The sequence below is a fragment of the Panthera tigris genome, chromosome E3, assembly GCF_018350195.1.
Source record: "Panthera tigris isolate Pti1 chromosome E3, P.tigris_Pti1_mat1.1, whole genome shotgun sequence".
Classification (NCBI taxonomy): domain Eukaryota; kingdom Metazoa; phylum Chordata; class Mammalia; order Carnivora; family Felidae; genus Panthera; species Panthera tigris.
Window position 1 is genome coordinate 24,171,228 of NC_056675.1, and position 18,510 is coordinate 24,189,737.

Genomic DNA, 18,510 nt, shown 5'->3' on the forward strand with positions numbered 1-18,510 from the left:
CTCTCTCTGCCCCTCCCCCGTTCATGCTCTGTCTCTCTCTGTCCCCCCAAAAAAAAACACCAAAAAAAAACACGTTGAAATATCCAGAATAGGTGAATCCATAGAGATGGGAAGCAGATTGGTAGTTTCCAGAGGGCTGTGGGGGAGGGGAAAGAGGGAGGAACTGCTTAATGGGTACAGAATTTTCTTCTGGGGGGGATGAAAATGTTTTGGAACTGGATAAAGTTGGTGGTTGCACAACATAGTGAAAATACTAATTGTTCACTTTATTTTTTTTTAAGTTTATTTATTTATTTTGAGAGAGAACGAGAGCAGGAGAAGCGCAGAGAGACAGGGAGAGAGAATCCCAAGCAAGCTCTGCACTGTCAACATGGAGCCTGATGTGGAGCTCGAACTCATGAACTGTGAGATCATGACCTGAGCCAAAATCAAGAGTTGGACACTCAACTGACTGAGCCCCCTAAGTACCCTTAATGGTTCACTTTAAAGTGGTTCACTTGATGTTATGTGAATTTCACCTCCAGTTTTAAAAAAATGTAAAGGAGTCACACATACACACAAATCCCGATTTCCAGCTCTTGAAAAATCCCAAGACCTGGCGGCACTGGGGTCACATTCCTCCAGAGCAACAGTGGGCTGGGGCTGAGCAGAGGCACCTCTCTAGACGGGGCATGTGCTGCCTAGTCCTCCAAACCCCACACACTCTCTGCTCCCCGCCCCCCACACTCCATCGGAGTCAGCTGTAGGGTTTTGTTATCCTTCTATTGTTGTTTTGCTCATATTAAAAGAAGACAGGGGTGCCTCAGCGGCTTAGTTGGTTAAACCTCCTATTCTTGATTTCAGCTCAGGTCATGATCTCACGGTGCCTGAGATCAAGCCCCACATCGAGTTCTGCGCTAACAGTGTGGACCAGCTTGGGATTCTCTCTCCCTCTGTCTCCCTCTCTCAAAAATAAATAAACTTAAAAAAAAAAAAAGAAGAAGGCAATGAAATTTGTTGTAGCCATATCTCTCTCAAGGGCAGAAAAACAACAGAGAAGCCAAGAGGGCTACAGGTTTTAAGATAAAGGAATTTATTTTTAAGTTTGTTTGTTTATTTGTTTGTTTAGAGAGTGCAAGCGCCTGACACAGGGCTCGATCTGACAAACTGTGAGATCATGACCTGAGTCAAAATCAAGAGTTGGACACTTAACCGATTGAGCTACCCAGGCACCCCTCTATTTTTTTTTTAAGATTTTATTTTTAAGTAATCTCTACACCCAACATGGGACTTGAACTCACAACCCTCCGATCAAGAGTCACATGCTCCACCAACTGAGCTAGCCAGGTGCCCCAAGATAAAAGATTTCTTAAATCAGCCAGTTTCATTCATTTACTGTACCGTCCTAGCCCCTGTAGTCCATGGCCTCAACAAACAGAGTCTGGAAAATGACAGAAATGACATAAACAGAAGGGGTGTTACCCAAGGAAAATGTTGCCTGACCCTGGCTCCTTGGTGTTAAATGCTAGACATGGCGACACTCGAACACTGTGAGATGCAAATATTCATTTGCTTATGGCTATTCATGGTTACAGGCAAGACACAGCCTGTTAGCTGAACAGACAGTTGGATTTTCAATCCGCCAAATGGCTCCATACACATTTGCTAATTGTTACCTCCATTGTGGACACAGGTGGCACCAACGGACGGATTGGTACAGAACTGATGGCTCACTCACAGTTGACCCTGCAGTAGCAGGGATGTACTTGGAGAAAGAACTGAGACAACTGTTTCAGACTCACAGCTTTGATGGGAGCAGAGGTGGAGTAGGGCCCACATTGTTGTCGACTGGATAGAGATTCGGGATTCTACCGGCAATGCTTTAAAAGGCCTCTAGGCACACTGGTGCACAATCAACTCATCGCACATGCTGAGCAAAGGATCTGTGACTTCATGCTGTCCCTGCTATTCCCACATATTCATCTTAACCTGATTATACTGAGCATGGTGGTGGGGGAGGGAAGCAAGTACAGATCCCCCAGAAACAGCCTTGGAGCCAGGCAGGGAGGGAGGAGAGGGACACCGCGTGTTGACAGAAGGGCTTACCTCCGTCTCTGTGCTATAGCAGTGGTAGTAGCCCCCAAGAGCTTCTGCAAGGTTCTTTAGGACAGCCTGTAGGGAGGGAGACAGGGTCAGCTCTCCATAGGGCAACGCCAGTAGTCTGACAAGCCTTCTCCTTGACTGAGCCTCCCAACTGCCCAAAGGGAGAATTAGGTACAAGGAGAGTTGTGTTCTGGTCCGTAGTTTGGGAGGGGGTCCCTGTCCATGCACGGAGCCCCCAGAGCTGGCCCAGCTAGCTCCCTATGGCCAATCCAAGGGAAACATTGGAGAATCCCAGTACTTACAGGGGGCATCTGATCGTTGCATTTGTAGGTGATGATGTGGGTGATGAGGTCCCGTCCCACAGTGGACTGTTGGATGTAGTTGGACAGAATTTCAGAAGGCTGATCTGGGCTGGGGAGAAGACAGAAGAAAATGGGGTTCCCCAGGTCAAATCACTTTGAGGACCATCCAGAGAAAACGGGAACATCTACCAAATCGAACTGACCACGTGTGTTTCAGGTCACCTGGGGAACGTGTGGGGAGGAGTGGACTGCAGGTCTGGCCTGCCCTGGCTGCCCCCTGCCCTGACACCTGTGGACAGATGGCCTGTGAACGAAATCCTTCTCTCAAGCGTGTGTGAAGAGTCATGCTTGACGGTCTTTCCTCTAACAATGGATTGGTTCTCCAGCCCCCTTGATGTGGTCTGTTACCCACATAGGAAAGGAGACCTACCAGCTGCCCATTATGATCACCAGAGAATTCAGTCCCTTCAGGGTGAAGATTTTCCTCAGGGCTTGTAGCAGATTGCTGCCCCCATCAGGCTGGAGCTTCTTCACCCAGAGCTTGAGTTCCTGGAGGCTGTGTAGACAAGAGACACCTAAACACAGTACTCTTTCGGGGTGCCAGGCTCAGCACAAACACAAACTCATTTCAGACTAACAATAATTCTTTTCTTTTTTTAAATTTTTTAAGTTTAGGGGTGCCTGGGTGGCTCAGTCAGTTAAGCATCTGACTTCAGCTCAGGTCATGATCTCACGGCTCGTGGGTTCAAGCCCCGTGTCGGGCTCTGTATTGACAGCTCAGGGCTTGGAGCCTGCTTCAGATTCCATGTCTCCTTCTCTCTCTGCCCCTCCCCTGCTAACGCTCTGTCTTTCTCTCTTTCAAAAATAAATAAACAAAAAAAATTAAAAATAAATAAAAATAAATTTTTAACATTTATTTATTTATTCATTTATTTATTTTTTGAAAGAGAGAGAGAGAGAGACAGAGCGAGCACACAAGCAGGGGAGGGGCAGAGAGAGGGGGAGAGAGAGACAGAATCCCAAGTGGGCTCTGCACCATCAGCACAGAGCCTGATGTGCGGCTTGAACTCATGAACTGTGAGATCATGATCTGAGCCGAGATCAGGAGTCGGATGCTTAACCAAATGCGGCCTCCAAATGCCCAGACTAATAATAATTCTTGAGGTGGATACCTTCGTTCCAATTTTATAGATGAGAAGACCCAGTTAGGACTTGCCCAAGGTGATACTGTAAGCAACTGGCAACACTGGGATATCAAGCCAGGCCTGACTCTAGAACCTGAGGTTCAAGCGACTCTGCCCATCAGCGGGTCTGGGCTAAGTTCCTTCTCGATCCTGCCACACAAACCCCACTCCAAGTGCAGAGTGAATGCCCTGACCCCAGGAGCACTCCAAAAGGAGGCACCGTGGCTGTGTGGCCGCATCTCACGTGGACTGGGATATACTCCGGCCCTAAGAGGGAAGAAGATGTGAAGCAGTGCTTTCTCCATTAAATACCTCACATGGTACCAGTGAGAGAGTTCTGCTCTTTCCATTTCTCTTTGACCAAAAAAGTAAAGAAAGAAAAATAAGAAAAACAAAAATAAAATAAAAAACTTCAGCTCAGAGCTAGTAAGCCTGTCTTTCATTATGCTAAGTGTTGAGTCTCCCTTTTAAACAAAGGGAAAGAGGCGCCTGGGTGGCTCAGTCGGTTGAGCATCCAACTCTTGATTTTGGATCTCACAGTTCGTGAGTTCAAGTCCCTGCATCGGGTTAAGCACTGACAGTGTGGAGCCTGCTTGGGATTCCCTCTCTTTCTCTCTCTCTCTCAAAATAAATAAGTAAACTTAAAAAAAAAAAATAAACAAAGGGAAAGCAAATCCTAGGCCTACTGCCTTCTCTGGCCAATAGGTTTCAAGTTAGAATTTAATATCATTGTTTTGTTTGCTTTCATTGTATTTATTGTTATGGCTGCATCCTAATTACGGCAAGCGATATGGGCTTCGTGATTATGGTACTGATAGTTTCCTTCAATAATCCATGTAGAATTGATGTTTTAAAATAGTACACGTGGCAGAGATGTGACAAAAATCACCAGGGTCATCCAGCAATGACTGCAGTTGAGAAGCTCTTGCCTATGACCTCATGGTGACTTTCAGATCTAACATCCCATAGGTGGGGTCTAACTGGAGTGGGAACCACAGCAAAAAAACCACTCTCATTCACTGAGTGCCCTCATTTCATGTTCACGAGAGTTCAGTGAGGGATAGGTATCTCTGACCTCTCTCTGCTGAAGACAGTTGAAGGACTGGTCAAGGTCACCTGCTCTGGGCTTTGGCAGCCAATCCTGGCTCTGCCACTTTGGGCACGTGGCCTAACACGAGTCCCAGTTTTTTCATTGGCAAAATGGAGATAAGAATCCTATTCCAAGTGCTGGCCCTAAGTATTAAGTAAGATAGCTCATGCTAAGTGCTTAGCATCGCACCTAACATGTGGTAGGTGATCAAGGATTTTCTCTTCATGGAAAAGACATTTTTATTTACTGGCATAAGTAAGTAGAAATTCTTACACATCTTCCTTTTCCCCCCTCTATGCTCCCCTCCAAAACCCCAAACTAGAAGCTTCCAAATAAAGGACTAGTTAAATCATAGTACATTTACAGTGGTATACTAATGTAGCCATTAAAAAAGAGTAAGGTTGGGAGAGCCTGGATGGCTCAGTTGGTTAAGCGTGCGACTCCTGATTTCAGCTCAGGTCATGATCTCGTGCTCTGTGAGATCAAGCCCCACGTCTGGCTCCACACTGTGAGTGCAGAGTCTTCTTGGGATTCTCTCTCTTCCTCTCTCTTTGCCCCTTCCCTGCTCGCACGTGTTCACACACTCTCATTATCTCTCTCAAAAATAAATAAAAAATGATAACATTAAATAAATAATGTTAAAAATAATAAGGTAGATCTGTGTGTACTGAGAGAGAATGCTATGCAAGATTAAGTGCAAAGTCAAAGTGCAAGACAGTGCAACGCACTCCTGTTTGAAGAAGCACACTGATGCGTGTATGTGTGGAAGTAGGTAGAGGAAACAGTTACTGGGAGGTGAGAGAGACTCTATTATTTATCCTTCATGCTGTTTGAATTTTTTTAATGTTTATTTTTGAGAGAGAGGGAGAGAGAGCGACCGCACAAGCAGGGGAGGGGCAGAGAGAGAGGGAGACAGCAAAACCTGAAGCAGGCTCTAGGCTCTGAGCTGTCAGCGCAGAGCCCGAAGCGGGGCATGAACCCACAAACTGAAATCATGGCCTGAGCCGAAGTTGGACGTTCAACTGACTGAGCCACCCAGGCGCCTCCATGCTGTTTGAATTTTTAAAAATGAACACGTATTATCTTAAAAATAACAAAACTATCTTTGCTAGTTGGCTAGAGAAAAATGGCACCTTGTGGTTGTCTTGTCTTTTCATTTTGTAGATTGCTCACGACGCTGGCCACTTTTCCAAAGGTTACTGGTCCCTGCGTTTCCGCTCTGTGAGTTGACTCTTTGTACTCACTGACCTGTTGGGGTCTTGGGTTTGCACTGTGCTCATTCACGAAAGACACTACCACATAGAGAGGAAAATGAAGAAGCAAACATTCTGGCCAAGGTCGGGTGGATACTCACATGGAGGGGCGGACTTCCACGGGGTCTGGCCAGAGGGCGCTGGTGCTGGTGCCGAAGGACAGGACATACAGCTTCTCCTTGTGGCTCAGCTGCTCATCAATGAGGCTCTGGCAGACAAAGGGACATCATTGGCTCCTGGAGCCGTGGGCCACATGGAGCCTGGCTTCACTCCTCATGCCAGGGCTGGGCCCTCTCAGTTGGGGTGTGAGCCGTGCTGAGACAGGGTTGCTTAGTGGCCCCAAGCTGACATTTGCTTCCTGCCCACTGAGTCTCAAGGAAGTGTGGGATGAGTGCCCCTGGTGACCCATCCCAGCCTGTGTGCGTGGTGGAGCCAGGGCACCGGCCTCAGCCTACAGATTGGCACACCACCCTGGGAGGCTGTGTCCTGACTCACTCCCAGTGACTGCAGACTGACGTCATCTTCCGGAGCAGCTCCTCAGGGTGGCCACACACTTGGGTCGTGGACTATGGGGGGAGGGGATGTGAGCGTCTCAGCTACCCATCTCAGCATGCGCTATGGTTGGACCCTTAACTGTGGCACCCAGGGAGGAGGGGGACAGGGGTCGGGGGGGGGGGGCAGTGGTTTCTTGCCAAAACATGGTGGCTATGCGATGTGCACAAGGCCAGCCTGTTTGACGCTCTCAAGCTGCTGCTGATGAATCCCCAACAGTAAGATAGCTTCTCCTCTTCTTCCTGGCTAGAGTTTCATCTGTATGCCACCAACATGACCCCTGCCATGGCTAAATTCGACCAGCCCGCCTGGGGAATCTTTAGAAACTCAGCCCCGAGGACGTGTCATGAAGGGGTCTGCACTATTTCCTGACATCCGTTGAGACCAGGAACGGGGAACAAGCGTGGACAACAAGTCCATGTTGAACCCTAAGAGTCCTCAAACTGACTATTGCCTCCAAAATTCTAGGGGTTCCCATAAGAAAATAGCCTCTCCACATTAGTTCACAGAGGCTACAGAGGTTTTATTTTCCATGCCAGACTTTGTACTGAGCACTTAACTTGAGTGAACTCCTTTCATCCCATGGCAACCCTGTCAGGTGGCCACTGTTATCATCGTATTTTACTGATGAGGTAACCTAGGCATAGGGAGATTAGGTAGCAGGGCCACAGCCTCCAAGTGGCAGATGTGGCTGGGACTTGAGCCCCAGTCATCTAACTCTGGAGTTCTTAGCTTCTTTGTTATGGACAATGCCAAAGAAAATGGGATAGCTCTTGGGTCCAGAAAAGACCAGGAGACAGAGGCTATGCTATGCTGGGGTCAGTCCAAGTGATTAGTCTTCCCGTCCTCTTTCCGGGGAACTCGGGGGCTCTTGTGGACAAGACTAGCTAGGAGGGACTGCTGTGGTAAGAATATTAGAAACTCACACTAGAACTGAAAAGGACCCTGTGGTTGGGTTTCACAGAAACCTTTGCAGTTGCTATAAGGGAATCCAAGGAGCAAGCTCACAAAGGGGAGGGGGTGATGGGGGTGGTTCCAGGTACTTCTCTGTGCCAGAGAGACTTACCAGGAGGTCATTTTGGAACTCCTCTTTTTGAGAGCCACTGCCAATGGCGGACACATCAACGATGATGCCAACTCTGGCTCCCTTGATGAGGCCAAATGCCTAAAACCAAAGAGGGCATGTGGAAATAACCAGCACAACTCTGTGCTTCTCTGAAGCCTCTTCCCGGGCATCTCTGCATGATGCAGACATTGGAACATACCCCCCGACCTCAAAAAGCAGCAGAAGGCAGGCCCATTTTACAGAGGAAAAAGCAAGACTTGATGTCCTGACTTTAGATCTGGGCAGTATCTGTTTTTATTTCTTTCTTTAAAAAAAAATTTTTTTTAAATGTTTATTTGCTTTTGAGACAGACAGAGACAGAATGTGAGTGAGTTAGGAGCAGAGAGAGAGGGAGACACAGAATCTGAAGCAGGATCCAGGCTTCGAGCTGTGAGCACATAGCCCGATGCGGGGCTCGAACTCACGAGCTGTGAGATCATGACTTGAGCTGAAGTCGGCTGCTCAACCGCCAAGCCCCCCAGGCACCCCGTATCTGCTCTTATTTTGTGGCAGCCTCCTCTTCACAAGGGTTTTTTCCCTCACGTCCACTCTTATAAAGTAACACATGTCCGTTAAAGACAATTTGGAGACCAGAGGAAAGCATCCTTTGTAAGATACAAAGTCGGATATCTAATTCCATCAGCTGATTTTGTTCCATTTCTCTAGATCCTTATTTATTTTTCACCCACTCTACCAATCAAAGGTAGATGTGTCAAGCTCACGGCTGCCATGGTATTTCTGGGAGTTTCTAATTCTGTTTCTAGCGGTTCTCACATTCTATATGCCAACGCGGTTTGACTCTGCCCGGGACTTCATCCTGTTACGGCTGCATCATGAACCGGGATTTTCATTCATGCAAAACGGCTAGTTCTCTAGGGGCAGTGGGTTCCATTTGATGCTTTTGGCCTGAAATCTCACTTTCCTGCACGCCCAATTTTCCTGCTTGATTAACTTCTCCTCTCAGAGAGGTGTGTTTTATATCTCTCACAGCCCAACATTTCCTTTACTACACTCCCTCAGCAAGTGATTTTTGCCTCCGATTTCACTGAGAAATGAAAAATGAACCAGAGTTTTGTTTTGTTTGTGTTTTAAGTTATTTTTTATATTATTTATTGTTTTAAGTAATCTCCACACCCAATGTGAGGCTTGAACTCCTGACCCTGAGATCAAGTGTCACATGCTTCACTGACTGAGCCAGCCAGGCGCCCCTGTTTTATTTTTTAATCTTTCCTTGCCTGCCTGCCCACCTTTCCCTACACACTTAGGCTTTCCCCCTGTTACAATGTATCTATGGCAACTACCAAAGCTCCAAGGCCAACCCTGTGGCTTCCATTACTGGCTCTTCTTTGGTCAAATAGAGACTTTGCTACCGTAACCATCCCTTCTCCTGGACTTCCTGTTCCATCACCACACCATTTCCATCACCACACAAATAGGCTGTCCTGTTGCCCATCTGAAAGAGGAAATAAACCTTCCAGGACCCCACCTCTCCCTCCTGCTACCCCACCTCATTTCTCTGCTTCCTATTTTAGAGTTGCTTCCTGACCCCCCATTCCTCTGCCACCCCCTCAGTTTAGGCTCTCACCTCCTCACTCCCCTAAAGCCACCCATGACAAGGTGATCAGTGAGCTCACTCTTACCAGACCCAATGGGCAAATGTAAGTTCTCAACTTTCTCCAGTTCTGAGGGGCACAGGACACCATTTGGCTGTGTCAAGAACATGACAAGTTGAAGCACTTAATGAATACACTTGTCTTTCAGGACGTCACATTTTCCTGTTTCTTCTTCCACTTGCTGGCCAGTCCTTCTTACTCTCCACCCTCTCCTCCCAAAGTCTAAATTAGGGGACTGTCCTGGGAACTTGTTAGATGTAAAATCTCAAGTCCCACCCTAGATTTGCCTAATTAGAGTCTGCATTTTAACAAAATCCACACACCCCCCCTGCCCCCACCACCACCAAAAGGGATTTGGCTGCCATAAGTTTGAGAAGCACAGGGTTAGGGGTCCATCATCCTTTAGCCTCCTTACCTACACCAGGGTTTGTCAAACCCCAAACTAGTGACATTTTTTTTAAAAATGTTTATTTATTTATTTTGAAAGAGAGAGAGACAAAGATCAAGGGGGAAGGGGCAGAGAGAGAGAGAGAGGGAGGGAGTCAGAGAATCCCAAGCAGGCCCCGGGCTGTCAGCACAGAGCCCAATGTGGGGCTTGAACCCACCAACTGTGAGATCATGACCTGAGCAGAAATCAAGAGTTGGACGCTTAACCAGATGAGCCACCGAGGCACCTCCTGAACTGTTAACATTTTGAGCTGGACAGTCGTCTGTTGTGGGGAGCTGACCAGACCATTGTAGGGTGTTTAGCAGCTTCCCTGGCAAGCTGCCCTCCCAGTCTTGACAATGCAACATTTCTCCAGACAACGCCACATGTCCCCTGGGGTGAAGGTGGAGGGACAAAATCACCCCCGCTCCCAGTAAGAACCACAGTTCTGCACTCAGCCGCTAAGTGATCTCCCATGTCTCAGGGATTTGAATACCATTGGTACACTGATGATAATCCAGTGCCCGTCTGCAGGCAGAGCTCTTGTAGTTCCAAACTTCTGCATCCGACTGCCTGCTCGCGTCTCTGCCTGGGTGTCCAGCAAGCCTCTCAGACTCCATGTGGTGAAACCAAGACCTCTTGATTTTCCTCCTCACACCTGGTCCTCTCGTGAACGGCCTTCGACACCCACCCCGCTGGCCCCAAGCCCATGCGATCCACCAGCCCTGCCGGCTCTACCTTCAGGCCACGCCCTGAGTCCAACCATTTCTCGTTCCATCCACCTGAGCGCTTGAGCCTAAGACACCACCACTCTGACCTGACCTTTGTTCTCTATGGTCAGTTTATGAAGCAGGCACAATGGCTTTTTTGAAACTTAAGTCAGATCATGTCACTCCCCTGCTTAAAACCCTCACCTGTAGAATAAAATCTGAACTTTGCAAGGACATTCCTGATTTGAGCCTCCTCTCCTCCCCTTCTCCTCCCTGTTGTTCACTCTGTGCTTGCTGCCCTGACCTGCTTGCTGCTTCTAGAACATGCTAAGCTTGTTCTTGTCTTAGAGCCTGGGCATTTGCTGTTTCCTCTGCCTGGAACATTCTTGCCTAGATGTCTACATGGGAATGCCCTTATTTCCTTCATGTCAGTTGCCTGTTCAAAGGCTTCCTCTTTGACCCTTCTATTTCAACAGTCCCCCTTTGGGGCCCCTGGGCTGCTCAGTCGGTTAAATGTCTGAGTTCAGCTCAGGTCATGATCTCACAGCTTGTGAATTCAAGCCCCGTGTTGGGCTGTATGCTGGCAAGGAGGAGGCTGCTTTGGATTTTCTGTCTCCCTCTCTCTGTCCCTCTCCTTCTCCCCTCCTCTCAAAAAATAAATAAATAGGGGCGCCCGGGTGGCGCAGTCGGTTAAGCGTCCGACTTCAGCCAGGTCACGATCTCGCGGTCTGTGAGTTCGAGCCCCGCGTCGGGCTCTGGGCTGATGGCTCAGAGCCTGGAGCCTGTTTCCGATTCTGTGTCTCCCTCTCTCTCTGCCCCTCCCCCGTTCATGCTCTGTCTCTCTCTGTCCCAAAAATAAATAAAAAACGTTAAAAAAAATAAATAAATAAAAATAAATAAATAAATAAATAAATAAACATTTAAAAGAAAAACAGCCCTCCTTTTATCCTACTCTCGATTCCCTTACCCTGCTTGCTTTTCTTTAAGCACTATCACTAACTTGACCTTCCATATGATTTGCTAAATTATTCATTGTCCTCTCACACTGGACTATAATCTCCACGAAGGTGGGACCTTTGCATTGGTCATGTTTCTAATCCTTAATCCTGGACCAGTGCCTGATATGTAGTAGTCTTCCAATCAATATTTGCTGAATTCAGGACCCAAATGAGGTCTGAGGCCTCCCAGGACATTACCGATCCTCAGGGGCCGAAAGAAGCTCAAATCAAGGGCCAGTTTTATTCCTTTTAAAATTTGAGGAACTGCCCTTAGAGCATTTGTTATTGAAAACATTCATCCTCTTACACTTAGCCATTGGAATTCTAGACATTTTTCCGATAGAAATAACTGGAAAAGTACATAAGAGGGGACTGGAGCCTGGTGATGCTAGATATTCCCATTTTTCAAGCGAGGGCTAAAAAACAGACATAAACATGAAACATCAGGATTTTCAATCTTGGCAACTAACTCGGGAAATATTTAAACTGTGTGGGCCAAGAAAAGCATGGCTGTGGGCCAGATTTGCCAGCATGCCACTAGTTTATAAGCCATAATATCCTCCATAAATATGGAAACAGACACCCAGAGGAGTGAGGCCACTTGCCTATGGCCTTGCTGACAGTAGTTGGGAAGTGGGCCCAGTGATGGCCTGTCCGGCACCCCAGGCTGCCTCAGCACCCAGAGGACCCACGAGCTGGTTTATGGGTGATCGCTTCCCTGGGATCCAATTGGGGGTTGTTTCATGGTTCCTCTGTAGCTCCAACAGAAGCAGGGCCACCTGGGTGCCTTGGTCAGTTGAGCGTCCAACTTCGGCTCAGGTCATGATCTCACGGTTCGTGAGTTTGCGCCCGATGCTCGCTGCTGTCAGCACAGATGCCACTTCGGATCCTCTCTCTCTCTCTCTCTCTCTCTCTCTCTCTCTGCCCCTCCCCTGCTCACTCTTTTTATTTCAAAAATGAACGGGGCACCTGGGTGGCTCAGTTGGTTAAGTGTCCGACTTTGGCTCAGGTCATGATCTCGTGGTTTGCGAGTTCGAGCCCCACATCTGACTCCAGGCTGTCAACATAGAGCCCGCTTCAGATCCTCTGTCTCCCTCTCTTTCTGCCCCTCCCCTACGTTCGCTCTCTCCAAAATAAAATGTAAAAAAATTTTTTTTTTAATGAATAAACATAAAAATAAATAAAGAAAGAAAAGGGTTGAGCAAAGAAAGGCCCAGCAATCCCTGCCTCCTTTGTCAAAAGTGCCAGGACAGGTGTAATACAGGTGGGTAAGTACGCAGAACATTCCCCGAACGGATGTTTTTGGAGTGTGTGAAGATTTCATCCCTCTGGGTTTTTCCTGCCTGTGTTATCATGTGCAACCAGAGGGGGCATGCCACAGCTGGAGTCGTACATCCACTGACCAGTCTAAGGGAGTGAAGAAGGTTCTGGATCCGAGACACAGATGACACCGGGGAATCAGCTGTGACAGGCAGCCTCAGCACTATGTTGTCACCTACTGGTCTTGTGTAGGGGTGGGGGTTGGGAGCAGGGAGCATGAATTTCAGCATCTGCCTGTCCCAGGGTTAAAGCAAGAACTGAGGATTACCTAAGGTGAAGCAAATGGTGAGCCAGTAATGTATCAGCTGGAGGAAAATAGGCGGACACAAATAAGAAAGCAAAACAAAGGTTAATTTGCCCAGGATCACTTTTCAACCCTTTGGATCTGAGGAAAGCATTTATTCAAACTTCTCAGAGAAGTTATGTCCAGATGATCAGCCTTAGTCATGACTTTCACTGTGGGTCTGCGATTAAATGGCTTAGGGGAACATCTGTTGTTTTCACCTGCCCAGGATCCATTTTCTGTTCTGGTAACAGCACCCTGGGTTTCCACGTGCAACCATCTATCCCCTTTTCTCAGTCTATGAGATTTGGGGGTATGTACCCAGTCTCCCTGCACGTCCCCCACCCCCTAGTTCCAGATCTACCTGTTAGTATATCTCACTCCTTGGCTATGGTGATCTAAACTGGCTATGGTCTAAATTGGCCCGAAGAGAGTCAATTCCAGGACTTGGGAGGGCACAGTGGGAAAGGAAGGTGAGGACCCTTGCAGAGTGTCACTTCAGCTGGTGTCATGTAAGCCTAGAGCTGCTGGTGACCACTTTTCCAAGCTGGGGAGAGCCTTCCTAAGAATAAAACCCAGAGGAAAGCAGAGCTCAGTGACAAAGAGATGACATCATCTGAGCCCATGGATACAGCTGTGTTTGGGTTTTTCATTGATGTAGGCCGAGAAATTCCTTTTTTTAGTTTAAGCCCGTTTAAGTTGGAGGTCTATCATTTGCAGCTGAAAGGACTGTGACAAATACAGACGGACCTAGGAAAAAGGGGGAGGAGAATGAAATCTTTGTCTCTTACCTTCCTGCTGCTTTCTGTGAGCCACTGGATTCTCTGTTGATAGAGTTCAATAGCTCTGCCAAAACACCAGAAAGACTCATCACCCAAGGTCACCTTCATCAGTGCGCAACAGCCACTTAACATGCATGGGAAGAAGGTGTGGATGGGATTTTGGGGTAATGTCTTGCTTGCTCTTCTCAAATCTGTGTCTCCTCAGGTGGGACTTCCCAGTCACCTGGAGAGGATCATAAATGCCCAACGGGGGCATTTCAGCAGCGTGCTCTCAGTGGACTGATTAAGAGAAAAAGACTTAGTTTCCAAAAGGTAGCTGGGGGAACTTCTTGAACGTGCCTTATTGCAAACCATTCCAATGGCTGGATGGAGACAGCATGTAACAGGTGCTCCAGTTAAGGACTCATCACTTGAATGTAACTGTTGCCCTCATTGAGAACAGGTGGGATTTGGGAGCCTACTGAAGGGCAAGCAAGATCTTTGATGTGAAATCATGGGGCAGTGGGTGGCGGGGAGAGTTTTAAGGTACAAATAGAGCTTGGAGCATGAACTTCATAATGGGACAGGCTGGTCCTTGAGATTCAGCTCTGCCGTTTACTAGCTGTGTGACCTTCAACAGGTGTGGTAACCTCTCTGAACCTAAGCTTCATCATCTCCAACAAGAAGATAATACCAGGACTCTACCCAAGTCAACTTGCCAGAAGTCAACTTGCTGAAAATCCAATTGATTCCCTGAAAATCTATTTGAATTAACCGAAGAGGCTTGAACATTCCTTAACATGCTCGATTCACAATTAAAACCAGTCAGCCAAGGGGTGCCTGTGTGGTTCAGTCGGTGAAGCCTCCGACTTCAGCTCAGGTCATGATCTCAAGATTCTCACGGTTCGTGTGTTTTGGGCCCCGCATTGGGCTCTGTGTGGATGCTCAGAGCCTGCTTCGGATTCTCTGGCTCCCTCTCTCCACCCCTCCCCCACTCATACTCCCTCTCTCGCAAATAAATAAATAAGCATAAAGAAAATCAGCCAAAATATTGCAGAATTCTTTAAAAACCTGTTTAAACTTTCATATCCAATATACATTGTTATAAAAGTTAAAATGTTTTGATAAATCTGGAAAATGGGTCAGTTAGCAACTGAATTTTGGATAATTGACTTGAGAGTGACACTATATTTCCAGTTGTTGTGAGGTTTAAATAAGATAATACACGTAGCCCTCAGCAGAGTTCCTGACACGTTAATAAATGATGGGTATTTATTATTATTATAGCCTTTTAGGAAACCTTATGCAAACAGTAATCATGGATCATAGATTGCTATAGCAGGGATGGAATGTATACATGTACTATGAAAATCTGGTTTTGACATGCAATTTGCAAAAGTATAAACTCAGTCTGTCATTGAAAAAGTGGTCACTCTTACCTATTTCATATCAAATGAAGGTGTAAGGTTTTATGTACTCACCTAAAGGGCCCATGGATTTTATTTTATTTTTAAATGTTTATTTATTTATTTTGAGAGAGGGAGAGAAAAAGCATGCATACTGCATTTCTTTGATTACTAGAAAGAGTGAACATTAAAATATATATACTTTTAGGGGCACCTGAGTGGCTCAGTCGGTTAAGCGTCTGACTTTGGCTCAGGTCATGATCTCATAGCTCTTGAGTTCGAGCCCCTTGTCTGGCTCTGTGCTGACAGCTGGGAGCCTGGAGCCTGCTTCAGATTTTGTGTCTCCCTCTCTCTCTCTGGCCCTCCTCCACTTGTGTGCTCTCTCTCTCTCTCTCTCAAAAATAAATAAACATTAAAAAAAAATTTTTTTATTATAAAAATAAAAGTATATACTTTCAGTGTTTTGTATGCCATCTTCTATGAATTGTTTATTCATCTTCTTTGTCCATTTTTCAATTTTGGTGTTTCGTTTCATATTGATTAGTTAGGCCTCATTATATAGAATATTACCCTTTCTTGTGTATTTTACAAAGGCTACTGTATACCTTTAAAATATAATCCTGGTCTTTTTATTAATAGAGTCTGACTTTGCATATATAGACAGAAAAGTCTTCTATTTCTAAGACCACACAGTCAACTTGAATATTTTCCTTTTTTTTTTTTTTTTTTGACTTCAGTGATTTTAATTTTTATATTCATTTGCCATCTTATTTTGGTGCATCAATTCATTTCTTCTTTTCTAAATGATAAGTTGACTATCCAAAACAGTTTACTAAATAATCCATTCTTTCCACTGATTTCCACCCCCCCCCCTTTTTTTTTCATCTATTTATTTTGAGGGAGAGAGTGTAAGCCAGGGAGGGGCAGGAAGAGGGAGAGAGAATCCCAAGCAAGCTCCACACTCAGCACAGAGCCTGATGTGGGGCTCCATTTCATGAACTGTGAGATCATAACCTGTGCTGATACCAAGAGTTGGACACCCAACCAACTGAACCATCCATGTGTCCAAAGGGCTCATGGGTTTTAAAAAGCTGAGAAAAATTGGTATGGTCCAATCTCTTCATTTGAGGAAAGAGGGAATCAGGGCCGGAAGTGGGAGAGGCCCGGTCAAGAACCCAGAGATTGTTGTCTGAGCAAAGTTACTTTCAGGCTGCTGAAATGAGGAAATTCTTGAGCTCTGGGGTTTTTGAGAAGATACTGAAAAACATACTTACCCAGAAAGCTTTGATTCAAATTGGTGGATCATCTGGGTGGAGAAGTGCACTTTCCTCATGACATCGCTGCCCTCCTCCCTGAAGAAGCAAAGTCTCATGAAGGGGTCTCTCCGGCCCGGGGGCAGGGTGTGTCATTACCGGCTTGGGGGTGAAGGGAGTGGAGCCAGACTTACAGTACTGTGGTGCCCTGGCTAATCAGGTCAGCCAAGGTGAGCCTCTCAAACTGTAAACTGTGCGTGGAAAGCCAGTCTTCCGGGTCCTCCCAAGCTGAAGGTTGGGTCTCGTCTCCCTGTAGCCTCTGTGAGACAGAGCCAGAGTCAAACAGAAAACTGGGGAGAGAGAGGGCAAGGCTGAGGACGCCCTAGGTTCCCTCCACACGGATGCCCAAGGGTTGCCAACTCTGAACGCAGTCTGTTCGAGAACTCACCTTGCCGAGGGAACTGAGGAATGAGGAGGCCTGTGTCCTAAGCCAGTTGCTCTGGGAATCCCCATTCTCATCCGTCACCTCATCCCCACTATGTGGGGACAATTCAAGGGTCACTCACCACATGCTGCCTCAAGAGAGACTGAATATACAGACAGACGGTGGCTAGACCATATATGACAATACAACTCCGACCCACGACCTCTGTAGCCACCAGTCCACGAAGCCAAACCACAATTGTAGCCACTGGTCCAGAAGGGTCAGGACTTGGTCAATGACTGCCAGCTTTCCTATTTTTTATCTCACATCCAGCTCAGCACCCACCAGAGAAGGCCGAATATGCCCTCAAAACCAATCCTATGAGATGCCCGCCTCCAGATTCCTTAAGTGAACACCTTCCTTCAGGGCGCACGTGAACCTTTCCCCTTTTTCACCATAAATCTTTCCAGCTCCCTGCCTTTGAGTCTCTGCCAAACACAAGTGAAGGTGGCTGACTCCCTTGCTAGAGCAAGCTCTAAATAAATTGCCTCTGTTCTCATATGGGTGGTCTTTGCTTATTTCTACATTTGGATTTTCTGTATCTTCCCAGGTGTATGAATTTTGCCTTCTATCAGTCTGAAGGGTCCTCAACAAACATTTGTTGGCTGATGGGAGGGAATGGATTTATCCTGTCTAGTCCAGAGAAGATAGGAGCAGCAGGTAAGTTTTAAATATAGAATTTCCCCACTATTGTAGGAGTCTGGCCATGAAAAGACTCTACCCCTTGCTTATACCAAGTGACATAGTTACATAGTCCTAAGCTCAGGATTTGGGTGGTGGCCTTGGTGGTGGAACTGAAGTTATTCATGGCAAGCATTCAACACTGGTGATGCTTTCCAGGAACCAGAAGGTAGAGAAAACTGACCAGAGGCTCTGAGCCCATTTGGCCTTGATCAGCCTCTCCTGGAGGTTGGCATTTCTTCCTCTTCCCGGTGGGTGTTCCTGAGCCCTTCTATGCACCAGGTGTGGTCAGTGGTGGTAGGGCTACAGTGTGAACAAGACAGAAATGTTCTTGCCTTCTTGGAGCTTACATTCTAGAGTGGGCAGGGGGACAGAAGAGAAGAAATGAAAGCTATGTATATAATTTCAAAAAGGAATAGTTCTAGTGAGAAAATGGAGCAGGGGAATGTGATATACAGTGAGTAGGGTAGAGATGGGGAGGTCACTTCAGCTGGGGTGGGGATCGGAGGAGGCCTCTGTGAGCCGTCACCTGGAGGTCAAGAAGGAACCTGCCCTGTGCATGGCTAGGGAACACACATTCTGGGCAGAGGCATGGAGCGGGGAAGGAGTCAGAGTGTTTGAAGAGCAGAAAGGTGGCCACTGTGGTCGGTGTAACATGACACGAGTAGGGGCTGGGTAGGTGTGCAAGGCCTGGTTCAGGCCGGGCTTCCAGTGCGATCACTGTTGTTTGTGTGATACACCTAGGATGTAAATGTTGCCAGAATTGGTCATGACTCACTCAGGTTGTGAAACAGCATCATAAGGGAGGCCGGCTCAGTCCCACTATGACAGAAACTGCCATGCAGCATCTGATGACTGGGGAGTAGGTCTACACACTGTTTATCCCACCAAGACCCCCATCTACATTCAAAAATGGCTGCGCCCATCTCCCGGGCACTTGCTTGAACCCTAAGTTATTGCTGCTTGGGTTGTATTTGTCAGGGCTTTCATTGTACTGGGTGAGGTG

General features: G+C 47.0%; 1 protein-coding gene across 10 annotated transcripts in view; it reads right to left on the reverse strand.

The window, feature by feature from the left end:
- VWA3A (von Willebrand factor A domain containing 3A) overlaps nt 1-18,510 on the reverse strand; it is a 61,322-nt gene that overhangs the window by 33,973 nt on the left and 8,839 nt on the right. For all 10 annotated transcript variants that reach the window (XM_042972141.1, XM_015538355.2, XM_042972140.1 and 7 more), the window contains 8 exons: nt 16,534-16,658; nt 16,361-16,438; nt 13,711-13,765; nt 7,530-7,628; nt 6,013-6,119; nt 2,815-2,940; nt 2,385-2,493; nt 2,086-2,151 (listed from right to left, as the gene is read on the reverse strand). In XM_042972141.1, the coding sequence (XP_042828075.1) occupies nt 2,086-2,151; nt 2,385-2,493; nt 2,815-2,940; nt 6,013-6,119; nt 7,530-7,628; nt 13,711-13,765; nt 16,361-16,438; nt 16,534-16,658 (765 nt within the window). The remainder of the gene's footprint in view (nt 1-2,085; nt 2,152-2,384; nt 2,494-2,814; nt 2,941-6,012; nt 6,120-7,529; nt 7,629-13,710; nt 13,766-16,360; nt 16,439-16,533; nt 16,659-18,510) is intronic.